The sequence below is a fragment of the Eufriesea mexicana genome, unplaced genomic scaffold (assembly GCF_001483705.2).
Source record: "Eufriesea mexicana isolate 0111107269 unplaced genomic scaffold, ASM148370v2 scaffold107, whole genome shotgun sequence".
NCBI classification, from domain to species: domain Eukaryota; kingdom Metazoa; phylum Arthropoda; class Insecta; order Hymenoptera; family Apidae; genus Eufriesea; species Eufriesea mexicana.
This window is the reverse complement of record NW_016908335.1, coordinates 1,762,115-1,778,827: the sequence shown is the minus strand read 5'-3', so window position 1 is coordinate 1,778,827 and position 16,713 is coordinate 1,762,115. Positions and strand designations below refer to the sequence as shown.

General features: G+C 42.6%; 1 protein-coding gene across 1 annotated transcript; it reads left to right on the top strand.

The window, feature by feature from the left end:
• Window positions 1-7,556: 7,556 nt before the first annotated feature.
• Window positions 7,557-12,465, top strand: LOC108555288 (uncharacterized). Its single transcript, XM_017910863.1, has 6 exons — window positions 7,557-7,667; window positions 8,503-8,625; window positions 8,700-9,054; window positions 9,135-9,310; window positions 11,048-11,185; window positions 12,367-12,465. Exons 1-6 carry the CDS (start codon window positions 7,557-7,559, stop codon window positions 12,463-12,465), a joined length of 1,002 nt encoding a protein of 333 aa, XP_017766352.1.
• The last annotated feature ends 4,248 nt before the right edge of the window (window positions 12,466-16,713 follow it).

Here is a 16,713-nt window from a genome sequence, read left to right as displayed (position 1 = left end):
TTTCTATTTATTTCTTACAGATACTGATAAATTCTGTGTTTATTTACCAAAGTAAACATATAATTAACAATATAACCTGTCATTTTTAGAGGTTATGTTATTACTATTGTTGATATTATTCCTGCATCTTCATCAGGAAATTCTCGAAGAATAATCTATATATGTAATAGTATACTACAATGTTGTAGAGTTGCAATAAAGCAAATACATTTTTTAATTATACATTACAAGTACCAATTGTTAACACTTTGAAACATTGTCAACTTGAACTGTCAACGTCCACGCGCGCCCTCCTTGACAGAGTATCTAATTTTGTTTGAAATATTTCGATTCATTTGGCAGCATTAAGAATTTTTCTTTCATTATACAATGAATGACAGTTTTTAGCCAAGAACCTGAATTTGTGATCGATTGGACCCTCCGTTTTATCGCGAAATCGTATAATTAGATAAACTATACCCGGCTAAGAATTCCATCCAGTTTCCCGCGCCTGGACTGTGAAATTTATTCCAAATCTGGAACAGCATGTAATAAAGGCAAATCGCTCCTTTTCGACCGTGAAGAAGCTCTTTCGTAAGCGAATCGGGGCTCCTCTCTTACCTGATGAGTATACGCAAGATCCACGAAGCTTCAAAATCACGAATCAGTGCCGTACCCACAGGGAAACGTTAAATATAACAGAACCCCTCCTTGAAGCCCACAGCGATGCTCTTCCTCCATGTCGAAATGATCGAAAGCCCGACTACATAGTTTTCCTACTTTTTGTTAGTCTAAATCCCAATTACGCTACACCTGATTACCAATTCCATCCAGTTTCCAGCGCAAGGACTGTGAAATTTATGCCAAATCCGGAGCAACGCGTAACAAACTCGGGGCGCTGATTTTACACCGTGAAGAGGCGCTTTCGTGAGCGAATCGGGACCTTTTCCTTCGTTTCGTCAGTGTCGATGAGGATCAAGGAGCTAGCAGTGTATTTCAAAAATATGTGTTTCGAAATCCTTCGAAATTATCAGAGATCTCATCGTTCTTTCGTTTCTATCTATGGCTAGCTTAACTCTTTGACTGCCACGCCAATGTCACGTGTTTCGCTTAGGGTGCCACGGCAGTATTTTTATTGTTCGAAGCATATAATGACAGAATCAGACGGAGTATTAATAAATTGGTGATTTGATGAAGATAGCATTCTTATTCAATGGCACATTTATCTTATTGACAGTCACGGGTGACCACAGTGACACCTAGGTAATAGTTGACAATTGATTGACTGTCAATTTTCATTCGATTTTTACAATTGTAAATAGTTCAAGCGTTCCAGTCACCAAAGACACCGAAGTGTCACAGGAGAAACCATGGCCTGTCATATATGAGCAACGTGGCTGTCAAATTGTCAGATGATGGAGACAATATTCTTATTCAATGGCACGTTTATTTTATTGGCGATCATGGGTCACCACAGTGACACCTAGGTAATAGTTGACAATTGATTGACTGTCAATTTTCATTCGATTTTTACAATTGTAAATAATTCAAGCGTTCCAGTCACCAAAGACACCGAAGTGTCACAGGAGAAACCGTGGCCTGTCATATATGAGCAACGTGGCTGTCAAATTGTCAAATTATGCAGACAATATTCTTATCCAATGGCACGTTTATCTTATTGACAGTCACGGGTGACCACAGTGACACCTAGGTAATAGTTGACAATTGATTGACTGTCAATTTTCATTCGATTTTTACAATTGTAAGTAATTCAAGCGCTCCAGTCACCAAGGACACCGTGACGTCATAAGGGAAACCGTGACCTGTCATATATGAGCAACGTGGCTGTCAAATTGTCAAATTATGCAGACAATATTCTTATTCAATGACACGTTTATTTTATTGACAGTCAGGGGTGACAACAGTGACATCTAGGTAATAGTTGACAATTGATCGACTGTCAATTGTCATTCAATTTTTACAATTGTAAGTAGTTCAAGCGCTCCAATCATCAAAGACACCGTGACATCATAAGGGAAACCGTGACCTGTCATATATGAGCAACGTGGCAGTCAAAGTGTCAAATTTGACTACACCTGCGGATTTCGTTCGGTTCACCGAGTATACCTGTGAATTCTATTCAGTTGGACACCCAGCGACAGTGAAATTCATTCGAAAAGGCAAAGCGCTGATTTCCGTCCACGAAGAGATGCTTTCGCAAGCGAATCGAGCAGTCCTGCTCTACGTGATGAGTGTGGATAAGGACCAATGAGCTTCGAGGGTCGTAGTTTCGCAAAACTTGGCCAAGACTCGAAGACCGTGCGACCTCTCGCGCATTTGCATAATTCTCTCGTATCTTCCACGACGACCATGCGTTCCACGAACCGCGAGGATCACCTTGGACGCTAAAACGGAGCGGACCCTCGCTGACGATAGCTCGCGTTTAGCTTTTCGTGGCATGCTCTAGTCGGATCGCGTGCGATTGCGCAACGCAATTGCCAGAGGAAAGACCTGCAGGAGATGTCGAATAAAATAATGCGCTCACGTAGGGCCTGTGCCGATCGCACGAGCGTCGGCCACCATAAGCGTCACAAGTGCATTCGACCACCAAGAAGGCAAGTGCGTCCTTGATCCTCTCCATCGGTGCCTTCGTGGGCTGCATTTCGAATCGCGCTTTCGAATTTCGCGCTAGTGTCGTTTGATTTCAATCGCAGGGTGATTGGATCTTCTCGTCGCAATGATAATCATGGATCGTGGAATTTCAGTTATTACTATGGATTTGAAATTACGGAATTTATTATAATTCATGAGGAACTGACTGTATGAGGTTATATACAGTGAACAATGTATGAATTACTAGTGAAATGCACACTGATGGAAATAGAGACAAAGAATGCAGATGTACGTCAGGATTCTAACGATTTATGTATCTTGTATCGCTTTGGGTTTGGAATTGAAAGATTTTAGAAAACTTTTTCTAGAATTCCTTTTAAACCCAAATCCAGCAGACGACTCGTAGACACCAAGTATAGTAGCGGAGGTCCTTGTGACCCAAAAATTGATATTAGTTTGCAAGTCGATAGTGCAAAGTCCAGGTCCATAGTGGGAAAATTCTTGGTAATATAGGAGGCTCTTAAAAATTTGGGCTTGTTTAGGAAAAAGACCGAAAAGAGTGTGCATGATGTGGGAAAAACAGGAAAAACAGAGTCAGGGTTGTATAGGGTGTCGAGGGCGAGAGTTAGAAGAAACGATGTATGTTCAAGAATATATAGTAAATATGGTGATAAGAATATATATACAATAGATTTAGAATTATTCGATATTTCATAAACTCATATATTTTATTATTATTAACCCTTTGCACTCGAGAGGCGACCCTCAGTCATCATTTAAAGATCGGCGTTAATTAATATATCAAATTTAAAATCACCTAACGATGTGTGGAATATCGAAGAAAAATAATTCCATGTCTTAATTTGCATATGATTTCTCATTTATCATTTTAAAAATATCGTCGACTCTGTGATAGAAAGTCTTCGAATTGCTATTTTTCTGTAACGAAAAAGTCGTCGAATGGGAGGACCAATAATTAATAAATTATTTTCACTTTTCCTGTATTGTATTTAACATAGGACCATATTTATTATTGGAATAAGATTATGCGAAGAAAGCGGTTGGTTGCATAGTGATGAGCATGTGTGTACGTATAAAGAGAAAAACAACTGCAAACAACTCTCCTAACGACTTCCTCTGACCTCTCGCTACCGAGCTCGACATAACACTGCTTTCTCGAGAGGATCGTCCCTTGCTTTCTCTAATTTTTTTTTTTTTTTTTTTCTTAAAGACTCCTCACCCTTTCGGTCGCCGAAAATATTGCAGACCCGTCTGCAGGGGCCCCCTACATGGGCCCATTTCGTCTCGGCCATTCACTTTCGCTTCTTTTCTCTTTCACGGCCCTTCTCCCCTTAGGGTCCTTAAATCTACGGTATTGCAATACGTTATAATTTCTTTCTCTGAATTGTTATATCCGAATTTAAGAATTTCACCGTTGGGTTAAAAGAATGGAACCAAGTCCGTGTGAGTTGGTTGAACTTTTAATTTAGGTGTAATACAACAGGTATTGTTATTATAATTGACGAACGTGAATGAGTTTTGTGCACAGGTAGAAATATAGAAAGTGCGTGATAAATTAGAGATAGAATTTAATTACACTCCAATTATACTTGCGAAAGAATGATAGCAATCAGGAGGTTCGCATGATTAATTATCAATATTTTCGATGTACTCGGTGTTGGGTAAATTTCTTGGCGTGGCAGAGAGTGATAGCTTGCAGTAAAATTAATATCGAGACGGAGTAATAATTTCTATAAAATTCGAGGATTGTCGAGAATTAGGAAATTTGGAAATAAATTTGTAGCTGCTTGATTTTTATTTTATTTCATTCACACAGTGTACACTGGACAGATGTCAGATTTTTTCGAAGCAGCGAATAAATATTTGGAGGAAGATGCAGTAAAAACTTTTATATTTCTACAAAATTATGAATATTATATAATACACGTGTTATTTAAATAATTAGTTAAAACCTATACTAATCACGCGAGAATAATTGTATTTCATAGTATTTAACACTTTGTTAACCAGCAATTTTACATAGAAACTATGTCACCTCACCGGCTATTATTTTGTAATCCAATCTTCAATAATCCAATTTTCATAAATTGAAATAGCTAATGCAAGTGCAATGACGAGTTAACTTGTCACTGGCCAACAACGTGTTAATATACCCAAAATACAAAGAATTTCTGTCATTTTTACCTAACTTTATCCTAAATGGAATGTGTATATAGTAGTTAGCTAAAATTCAATGCTACTTCCATGCATAATTTTACATAATTATTATTAAAATCAGGGAGAATAACTACACATTGTTCTCTTACTAATTGAATCAATTGTTCATCTTCCATTGCATTTTAACCTTCTTCTTTGATAGCATAAATTTTAATGTCGGCTTAAAAATTCGTTACGGATGAATGAAACGGGAAACACGTACGAGCCTGGTTGGCATAATTGCATAGTTTTTCCAGTCCATTGTGCGTCGGGTCATTGGGTTTCGCGTGTATGTGCTAACGAATAATTAGAAATATCGATGAAGCGCGTGCCCGACACATCGATAATTATAAATGAACCTTTAAGGCTGCGTGAAAGAAGAAATGGCAACGAGTGCTTACGAGCATGCAACGATAGCTAGATCACGCGATATTATGGGAGCGTATAATATATTCAGGCAGAAATTTACCTGAAATTACACGTATCTGATCATTTCCATCTCAACACTCTAGATGTTATTATGCATAACATCTATACAATGTTTGAACAGTTGAGGGTGTTTGTTTGTTAGAGGCAGAACGATTTCATAGCTCTGGGAGCCGTTCCAGCAGTTCTCTAGAGGCCTGAAAATCTCGGGCAACTTCAAGTCTATGGTCAAGGTGAAAGTAGGATTCGTCACGATTGGATTCCGCGATCGGGTCAGTCGATTGTCGGTAATCGGCATCGATCCCATTTCTTTCCAATAGATCCCTGAATCGTAGCAAACGCCTTTGACAGTACCACATAAACCTCCGCTACATCACGTGGCTCGCGAACAACGTTGCAAGCGACGCCATGAAAGCTGCGAACTTCCAAACTTGCTCCGTTACATAAATCCGTCAAATATACGATTCCCGTTACATATTTCTCTTTACATAACGAAAAATATGTCCTGTCAGGGATAGTACGTTTATAGCAGTCCGATTTAATTTCTCCCATTAAAATAGCAGACAGCGAGTAACGGTAAATCTGTTTGCACGCGTATAATGATAATCCGGTTGTAGATATCAAATCTATCGGTCAAATCAGGCCGAGAATTACATTTTCGACGGGCATACAAGCGAGTTGCGTAAGGGAGAGCCGATAAGAAATCGATTGGAAATCGGGAAGCGTGTAAGCGAGAGTAAACATCTTCTGATCGTGATCCTAATTACGTCACGTTGCAAAGCTAGATAAACGTAATTAACGAAGGACGGCTGCGAGCGTGTCCCTACTCGAATATTCGCGCGTGACGTGCTCGCACACGAGTTTACGGGTACGTAAAGCGAAAGAGAGCGGAGAGGGGAATGATCCAATTTGGAGAAACTGGCCGTTGCGTAAACCGCGTTACGACTCTTCGACATCGTGTGAGATAACGCGGCGAGAAAGCGACGAGCTGCACCTCGGGGTCGAAAATGAAATTGCAAGGCAGCCATCGGGCTGCGTGCAGCGTGCGCGACGATAATCGAAGCGACGGCTGGACGCGATCGCAGCGCCACCGGTTCGCCACTGGCCGCCATTTTGGCGCGGCACATCGGAACGCCGAGTCCGTCGTGCGGACCGACTAATTATATAATCCTACACCCGGTTTTACTTTCCTTGTCGGTCGTATTATTATGTAAATCTCACCGCCGACGAACGTGGGATGCTACCCATAAAGATTCGCGAAACGGTACGATTCCCGTGATCGAGGATCGATCCGTTGCGCAACGCCGTCACATGTACCGGTATCAGTGTCATTATCGCCAGAGGGCGTTCCAACGTCCGATGACACGGTTCTGCCCGTTTTTTCCACTTTCACACCCGAATAATTCTGACCTTTCTAGTTTACCACCTCTCCGTCTACCCCCACCGTTCGCGATCCCGTTAATCGCCGTATCGTTTTGAAACGCATCCCCGGATGGATCCTCGTGGATGTTCCCTGCCACGACGCCGTATCTTCCCCTATGCAGCCGGTTGCATAAGCTCGCGAATCGCTTGGCGCGAATCCCCGTCTCGGCCTGCCGGGACAGATCCAGCGATTTCGAGAGCCGAGAGTACGAGGCTGCGTGGGATTCGCGGAGCAAATCGAACGTGCCCCACCTGGGAGGCGAGGCCTGCGATTCTCGAAGCTCGATTCTCGATTCTCGAAGGGGCACACATGCTCGCCTTCGTTCCCCTTCAGCCCGCTAAGACATCGGGATCTCCTTCACCGTGGTCCTCAAATGAGCCTCGCGCTCCGTCAGGCACACATCTCGCCACACGCACTCGCGGCCACGCTCGCACGCTCGCTGTAAGTTGATCACACGTACCACACGCGAATCTCCGCTCTTCTCGAGGCTCAGACACGTGGCTACTTTGCCTGTCAGCATCCTTCCTTCGCAGATCTTTAAAGTCCAACGTCGTTGCGCGTTTTCGCTCATTCGTACCGATATCGTTCCTCTGTCACCGTCCTCGTGATTCTACGCGTTTTCTTTGACAACGAGCCACCAGATGCTCTTTCTCGTATCAGTCGTGCATTCGGGAAAGATCTAGAACTGGTTACATATATTTAGACACGCGGTTTCCGCCGATTTTCGTGGGTTTTTCGGTCAACCACCGGCCCTCGGCCATCCTTTCACTTGACATTTCGAGTTCGCCGTGTCACTTTGCTCGAACGCGATCTCGCCACGGTCCCACTTGCTCACTAACCGCGCTTTTCCACAGAACAGAGAAAATCCAAGGAAGCAAGAACCGAAGGAAGCAGCAAAATGAGGATAACATGCGTACTCTTTGGCCTCTGGTTGCTGGTCGCCTACGTGCACTGCAGCCCTGTGGACAAGCGGGAAGCTGAACCGGAGGACCTGAGTCCATTGAACGAGGTAAGACGAATCGACTAACGACGTAAAATTCGGGTCAATACTGGTGAACACGATCGGGTCGTTACGCAGCAAATCTCGCAAACTAGACGCGTGAACGAAACCAAAACGTGAGTCGGGATCGGTTGGGACTCGCGAAAGTGAAAGCGTGTATTTCGAAGTTTTATTATCCCGCCGTCTGTCGCGACTGGTCGAAGCAGAAGCTTGAGAAAATTCAATTTAACCTCTTCTCGATAGAGAACATTCGAAATTTCCCGGTGTCATTGCCCATTCGAGTAGCCGGAGAATTGGCGGGATTCATTGGCGGCGGAATTGGAAATGGAGAAAGACGGATGGCAGAGACGAGTCCGAGGGACCGAATGGGAAAAGAGAGAAGCACGACGCGGCGATGAAACGAGCGAGGAGTGAAAGTGGTTGACTAACTTGGCGCACGCAGACACGCGAGGCCGGATACGCGCGCGTAACTAAAATTCTGACGCGCACACGTGGTCGTGCGCAACGCAGCCGCCATAGCTTCGCTCTTTCTCCGACTGTAATTAAAAAGCTTGCACGTACAGCTGGCCGCGTTTGTCTCCTTACAATCGATCCACGTTGCACCACGGAATCTCGTTGGACAATCGTCTGGAAACACTTTGAAGTTTCACCGACTGCTTATTATATACTTAAACGCAGCTCTAAACGTTTGATCCTTTCTCTCCTTTCCCCGGTTGCTCAATTTCATCGCATCACTCGTCGCGTTTAATGCGATCGCAGGGGGAAAGTGGTTTCCACGATGAGACCGATTCCACCACGAATTTCCTGTACCGAGATGCAGGCTAACGAGAGTCGTTCCGTTTAGGTGTACATCGTGGAGGCTGAGGATGATCAGGCTGCGGATGGGGACAGGAGCGACAGGGACAAGAGGAAGATCGGTGTGTTGAAGCTGGGCGTGTCTAATGGGATAATCAACTTCGTTTTCAGCGTAAGGCTCTTCCCCGGCTGACATGACAGCTAACTGGCCGAGGAATTTCATTCACGCGGAGTTTCTGTTTGCAGAAGCTCGACTCGTTCATCGACTCCAAGACGAAGGCTCTCATCGCGTTGGAAGACGCGAACAAGGTGAAGAACGCCGCGTACGGCATCGACACGAAGCACTCGGCCACGGGCAAGTTCATCAGCGACCTAGTCGCTGCCAAGATCCAGGCCGCGAGCGGAAGCATCGGACCTGTGATACACAGCGCTCAAACTTTGATCGCGGGTACGAAGAGCGGATTGGCAGACGCAGCCCTGTCGAAATTGGCACCTCTCAGCTCCATCGCAACTGGCGTGTCCGCTGGACTGGCGGGTAAATTGGAACACGGAGCTCACGCCGTTCACGCCGCTCACAGCGGTCACGGTGGTCACGGCGTAGGTGAGACGAACGGGAGATGAGAGGAGGAATTTCTCTTCGAAATCCTTCGATCGCGATTAATCCGTCAACGTGTTCGTTAGATTTAGGTGTCAGCCACCACGACAACAGCGGAGTTACCGGCACCGTCCTGAGTAACCTTCTGAACAGCCTGACAGAGCTGAGCCACAAGGGCGGCGCTGTTTCCGGTCCCAGTGCTCACGGCCACGATGCCCCCGTTGTGGGTCACCCCGGGGCCTATGCGAGCTTAGGCGCAGGGGTAGGATCACGATACTATCTCCCTTAAATTCTTCTCTTAAAATCTTCTCTCTTCTTCTTTCTCTCTCCACTCCGGTACGTGTGACATGGCTGCCACCCGTGACGAATGTCGCCCGTGGCGGAGAGACGCATGCTCGTTGTCTCTGCCGTTCGCTAATGGCAACCAGTAACGAGTCTTTGTTTCTTTATCCAATTTGCTTGTTTTCTCTTCGGCATCGAAAGTCGCACCGCATGAAAGTAGGCATTAACAAGGGGATCAGCGGCTACAGGGGGCTCTCATTTCGCTTTTCTCTCCTTTCATTCACCTGCACGATGCATCGCGTTTTATTTGCGCGGGAAACGCTCACGATTAATGGCACGATCCTGTTTATAGCTTCGTCGACTGAAATTGTTCCTTTGACGATCATTTCACGCGCCGTGTTAAAGTTACGCGAGCACGTAACCCACCGAGCGTCAAAGCTAAACCGTGACAGAGTCTTGCTCGGGATAACGGAGGACTAACACGCTTTCGATCCTTGCGCTGGACTAACCCGGTGACGAGCGCGTTTCGGGGCTATTATTATTCCTCGTGACTAAGCTACAACTCGCCAATTAAATTGACTGTTGTGCACAAACAGTACGAATACGATCCACCGCAGAGAGAGTATTATACGGCTTAAAATGCGGACGCGGTGCGAGCGAGGACGTTGGACCCTGGGCTTTTGGACACGTCCAAAGGGACCATCGAGCAGCAACGCTTGACAGAGGATCCTAGACGCAACTAAGCATCCATCTTAAAACGCAAAAACAGCTATATGGAAAGAGATGAGAAAGAAAGACCCCCGGGGACGGTTGTGAAACGACAGAACTGTACGACAATGGATTTTTCTTTCTAGCTCGGCCGATAGAACGCCAGGATCTGCTTCCCCTTCTGTGACAAGCCCACCCCTGTGACACAGTTATCTAATCTTTAGAAACACGAGCAAGAGATCTCCCTAACCTCTGTCACTCGCCACTTCCGGCCCATAGCCGCCGTTAAGTGATCGATTCACCGTTATGCGAGCTGTAAATAATTATTCAGGGGTAGCTGCCCGCGGGACCCACGCGTCTCGGATACCTAGGATACCTGTTGTGCGAATTTATGTAAATAGAGTTACCTTTAATCGCTCTAAGTATACACTTTGCTAAAGCGATCCTACGAATAATGGATGTTGATACTGTTGTCAAATAAAATCACGATCATGTTTTTTTGTCTACCAGTCGAGTACCTTGGTCTCTTGCGAACGACATTGAAATCCCACATCCTTTCCCGACCATGTTCCAACATTGCAGCGTGCATTTTCATCCGTGGAAAGATCGGTGGTAGATATCGAGTCGTGATCTAATGACAGCTGATAGCGTGTCTTAACAGCCTCTTCGACGAGTCGAGTTTTTAACGTACGTTTTAACGAACTCATTCGACGAGATAGCAGAGAAGAGATGGATCGCGACTCGGGTTATCTCGATCTTTCCACCGCCATATTCGCAGGATCGGTTTACGCGTATGGCGATACGATTGCGACAAGGCGGGGTACTATAGATATATTATCGGTGCGTAAACGAGTCCTCGATCGACCGGAGAGGGAAACGGAGGGAATGAGAGAGAGAGAATATTGAGATCGAGCGTTGCCTTTCCTTTTTCTTTCCATGACAGCGTTGCTGTCATGGTGCGCGCATTTTGCAAGTCGGATCGTCATTGGCTGTTTTTATCTATGTCCAGGGACCGATCTCGACGACCACGGAGGACATCCCTGAATTCGATAGGACGAAGGTGTCCTTGGAAATACCGCCGAACGTATTCGGTACCGGTTTCACCCTGATAACCAACATCAGCAAGATCGTCAGTAGCGTGATACTCGTAAGTGGGAAAGTTAAACCTGTTATAACCTAACTCGATTAAAGCCGCCGGTGAGGCTCCGATGCTTGCCCAATGGAGACTTTGACCTGTCAGAGTGACGGGATATCGATATTTTCTCATCGAGCCGAAGGATTGGGCGTTGCCAGGATTATCTCGCAATCGAGCTTATATCCGATGCAGCGATTTCTTTCGCAGATTTTCCACCGGCTCGACTAATTACCGTAAACGTGTCACCCTTCACTCGATTTTCTTGCAAAATCCCAGAGACTGACCACGCGTATCGATCGTGAGATCGAAGTCGAGCCGTTCTCGATCTCGATGCATGCGTTTGAATACGCGCGAGTATTCGCGGGTTTCAACTTTCCTTCAATTCGTCGCGTTCAATCCATCTATGAATTCACGAAGCTTCGTCGAATGTTCGAATGGTCATATTCGATTCGTGTGCTTTGAATACTCGAATATTTGTCAAATATCATCAATTTTTCGACAAGTTTGCTTTAAATTTGCTTTGCATTGAACATTTGCTTATTTCTTCGAATGTGAGTCAGAGATTCAAGTATTCGGAAAATGTTTGTCGAATTTTTATTCAATGTTAGTCCAATATTCATCAAATTTTCGCTCAATTTTTGTTAAGTGTACGTCGAACATTCATCAAATATTCGTCAAATTTTCGCCAAACTTTTGCTAGGTATACGTCGAATATTCGTCGAATATTTATAAGATTTTCGCCAAATATTTGCTAAGTATACGTCGAATATTCATCAAATTTTCGCCAAACTCTTGCTAGATATACGTCGAATATTCGTGGAATATTCGTCAAATATTTATAAAATATTCGCCAAATGTTTGCTAGGTATACGTCGAATATTCATCAAATTTTCGCCAAACTCTTGCTAGATATACGTCGAATATTCGTGGAATATTCGTCAAATATTTATAAAATATTCGCCAAATGTTTGCTAGGTATACGTCGAATATTCATCAAATTTTCGCCAAATATTTGCTAGGTATAGGTCGAATATTTATCGAATTTTCGCCAAACTTTTGCTAAGTATATATGGAATATTCATCAAATGTTCTCCAAATTTTCGCTCAATTTTTATCGAATATTCCTCAATATGCGACGAATATTCCCCATCGAATAACACCATAACGAAGAATGATCTGTTTACGCTTTTCAGAACTCAGCCCGTCGAACACAGACTCTGCTAGAGATCTTCAAGCCATTCTTCCGCGGAGCGCTCGCCATCAAGGGTCTACCATCGGACAATCCTCACTAGAGGATCCTCCTCGAGGATCCAGCACACAGATAGCTCAACAAACTTCAGGGATTTTCATGGGAACCTGGCTAACGCGCGTCCTCGTTCCTCCAGAACGAATCGAGAAGCGAATTATCTCGATAGAACCAAGGTTTAGGAATATCCGTCGTTCATAGCGTCGAATCGTAATTAGTCCAATCTCGAATATATAGCTTAGACCTAGCTCTAGACACTCCGTCCGTGAGAAACCAATACCTTACCAAAAAGAAAGAAATACCGATCTCCTACAACACTTGAGATTCTGCGTTCTAAAAATTTCGCACTATGCAAATTAGTGGTGCAAAAATTATTTTAAAAATAATTTTCATTAAATACATATAATAATTAATATACATTCTACAATACATTTTTTAAAACAACGTAAACGTAATATTTTCAATGTTACAGGAGATCTGTTATACAGGGTGGTCCACTTCGTTTCCCTTCATAGCAAGTCCATTCTCCCTGTCTTTGGTAACACTGTCAACTTGACAAGAACCAAGTGTCATTACCTCCTCCTTGTTATTTCTTTAACCGTTTGAGTGCCAAGCGGCGCGATCGCGCTTCTTCTATTTTGTGTCCAAAAGTGCCAGCGCTCTGAGCTGCGAAGTTCACATAGCGCACTCGGTTGGTGAACGCGGAATATGAGAAGCGCTATCGCGCCGCTCGGCATTTTTGGACACGGAATATGACAAGCGCTATCGCGCCGCTTGGCAAATATCGATTGGGAAACAATAATGACCCGTGGCACTCAAACGGTTAATCTCTTACACGTTGCATGGTCCACCCTGTATCGCTGTACATACATTTTAGTAACCACTGTACCCTCATCGATCGAGCTGCTCGCGATCACCATCGATCTTGTCCCAACGGGACTACCCCTTTTCCGTCGCTTCGTTTCCCAAGTATGTAACACACTGCCATAAAGCAACGCAATGAACGATAGTTCAATGGTCGCGTGCCACTGTCGAGAAAGTACAACCGTGCAATATCTCAGCTACCGTCCTTGTTATCGCTGTGTACCCGATTACCAAATTGTACCAAATACGATACCGACTTTTCTCGAAAGGTGTCAGCTGCACCTGCTGCTATTTTTCAGCCGTCAATCGACTGATCTATCGATCCAATAAACGTTGTTCCTCTCTTCCACGTCTCTCGATGATCGAGATACTATAATACACTATAATATACTATAATACCTTAGATACTGCAATACACGTCCTGTAATGTACTCGAAAACGACGTGCAACTGTCATGAAAACTGGTCGTCCATTAATAATCGTTCTCAGTGACACGTCTCGCTGACAGAAGCCTAGTTACGCAATTTCGAAATCGTTCCTCTGTAACAACGAATCAGGCCTATTATATATAAATTATATAAATTAGGTATAAAATATACATAAATTAAAATATGTAAATCCGTTCAGGTTCGCGTTCAAAATTTTCCATTGATCAAGGAAAACACACGATATTATTATAATTATAATTTCTCTCTTCCGCCCGCGTAATTTGAAATTCGAGAAACGAAAGTGCGTGAAGACAGGCGTCATTATAGAACGCGTTATGCGATATTGTAACGAAAGAGCGGGGAAAGCGTGTAGAATGTGGAATAAATCGAATGTCGAATAAACAACGGTCGCATCCTTACGCCATTTTTGCATCAATTCTGGCCAATCCAATCCTTATTGGACATTTCTCGTCACTGTGTCATTAATTCGCGCGCTCTGTCGAGCGTTATCTCGCTATGACGAAGACACGGGGAAATATGGATTAATCGCACGTGTGCAAACTTCCGTGTTCGGTGAAAGCCATATTCGAACACTCGATCAGACGTGGAAAAGGGGCGGGAATGGGGAATGCCATCGCACGATGGTCTCCGTGGTGTTCCGTCATAGTTACGCAATTGTGCTCGCTGCTATGCAAAACGATCGCTGTAAGCGTTATGTCCGAGAATTCATTTCGCCATGTGGAATGTTTCAACGTAATCAGGGTGGCCTGGAAGCTGTTCCAGAGCCGTAGAATTTCTCAAGGGTATGCGACAATGGCAAAAAGCGAGCAACGTAAGAATGGTCGTATGTATTTTATGCGCGAGTCGATGCGCGTCCTTCGAACTGGATGTAGGTTTAAAAATTAAACGAACTTTGCATCGTTCACCTGACTGACGTGTGGAAACACGAGAGATTATGCAACTGGAGGTCATTTCGGATGAGAAGAGATGCTGCGTGGCCTAGTTCCGTCCCTCTAACTGCATCGATGGACGTTTAATCGTGGCGCCAGTTGCGTTCCACTTTCTCGGTTGTCTATGCATTTCTGACGGTTGCATTATATTCTCACGTGGAAAAGGAGAAATTCGAGAAAGAAAAGGAAGATTGCAATTTGCGGTGATAGCTTATATATCGTTTCTATATGAGATTTATGAGATCGAGCGATAATTTCGTGGTGGGATCGTTTATAAATTCGCCTGTGCGACTGTGACCAGTCGAACGAGGAATTTAGCAGTTTGCTGTCTGCTAGGCGTAAGTTTACTTCACTTGGGCGCCATTTTTAACCCTTTGCACTCGAGAGGTGACCTTCAGTCACCATTTCATAAAATTTGGAACACCGATATTAATTAATATATCAAATTTAATGTAATGTAACAGTGTACGAGGTATCGAAATCAAATAATTCTACAATTCTTTATTTACTGCTCAAAAAAGTATCGTCAGTTTTTTTACTAGAGAATCTTTGATTTTCTATTCTTCTCTAGCCAAAAAATCGTCGAGGGCAAAGGGTTAATTTTATTGCAGAAAATAATTGATAGTACAATTACTAGGTTGTAATACTGTGTCGATAGATACGTACAGGGTGCTCAAATTTAGGTGGAAACAGCGAAAACTTCCGAAAACAAGCGATTTAAAAAGGATATAGTGACGTGTACTTTCTTAGTATGTTCATTTTTTGGTAATTTTTATTAAGTATTTTTATATTTCTCAATTAAAAGTATCGAATAAATATATTTACCGTTGAAATTTCCATTTTGAGAATTTAAATGTTGACAGTCTGTGTACAGGTAAGTCTTATATATACTGGATACCAAATTCCAGTTAAAAATATCGCGTAATATCAAGTCCGAATTGCGTACGAGGAAAAAGTAGGGTCACAATTATAGTGGGGAGCAAAATTGAAGCTATACTGTGTTAATATTTGAACAGTAATAACTTTGTGAACAGGAATTATACAATAACATTTGTGCAACAAATCCTGCACTTTCACACACCCTAATTTAATTTCTACTTGGAAATTTTTTAACTACAATTTACGCTAATTTTTCTATTAGAATTTTGTTTAGAATTACTAAAATTTCGAAATAAATTTTTTCGTGGATCTACCAGCATTTGAATTTCTACAATTTTTCCAAGAGAAATACTGTCTTTGTTTTCTACTATAAAATCATCTAAGTAGGAATTAAATTTATGGATTAGAAAATACAAGCTTTATCCTCCTTATTGACATCACAAATGTTATTGTACAATTTCTTCTCACAAAATTATTACTATTGAAATATGAACATAGTATAGATTCACTGTATGCTGTCATAAATGATTTTTCAAAGAAAAATGAAACCTTTTACATTGTTACATTCATTTATTTCAGTCACGTATCAAAATATGCCTGACAGGACACAGAAATAACAAAATGAAAAATGACACAAGATTGGTAATTTCTATTTCTTTCATATTTTTATAATTCATATATTTCGTCTACCAATGATTAAAAATACTATTTGCATGCTCAATCTTCTATTCCCGAATGAAGAAAATGAATAACACATTTATTAAAACGATGTAAGCATAATAACAAAATGATAAATGACACAAGATTGATAATTTCTATTCCTCTCATACTTTTACAATTCATATGTATTTTGTCTATGAGTGACTAAAAATACTACTTATATGCTAAAGCTTCCATTCCCGAATGAAGAAAATAAATAACAGCAATAACAAAATGATAAATGACACAAGATTGGTCAATTTTATTCCTCTCATATTTTTATAATTCATATATTTCGTCTACCAATGATTAAAAATATGACTTGCATGCTCAATCTTCTATTCCCGAAAGAACAAAATGAATAACACATTTATTTAAACAATTTAAGCATAATAACAAAATGAAAAATGAAACAAGATTGGTAATTTCTATTCCTCTCATACTTTTACAATTCATATATATTTTGTCTATGAG

What these genes read in the sequence shown, in the direction of transcription:
- LOC108555288 (XM_017910863.1), top strand. Translation starts at nt 7,557, where the DNA reads ATGAGGATAACATGCGTACTCTTTGGCCTCTGGTTGCTGGTCGCCTAC. An exon ending in ACCTGAGTCCATTGAACGAG is followed by an intron (nt 7,668 to 8,502) that starts GTAAGACGAATC and finishes CGTTCCGTTTAG; the next exon opens with GTGTACATCGTGGAGGCTGA. An exon ending in TCGTCAGTAGCGTGATACTC is followed by an intron (nt 11,186 to 12,366) that starts GTAAGTGGGAAA and finishes TACGCTTTTCAG; the next exon opens with AACTCAGCCCGTCGAACACA.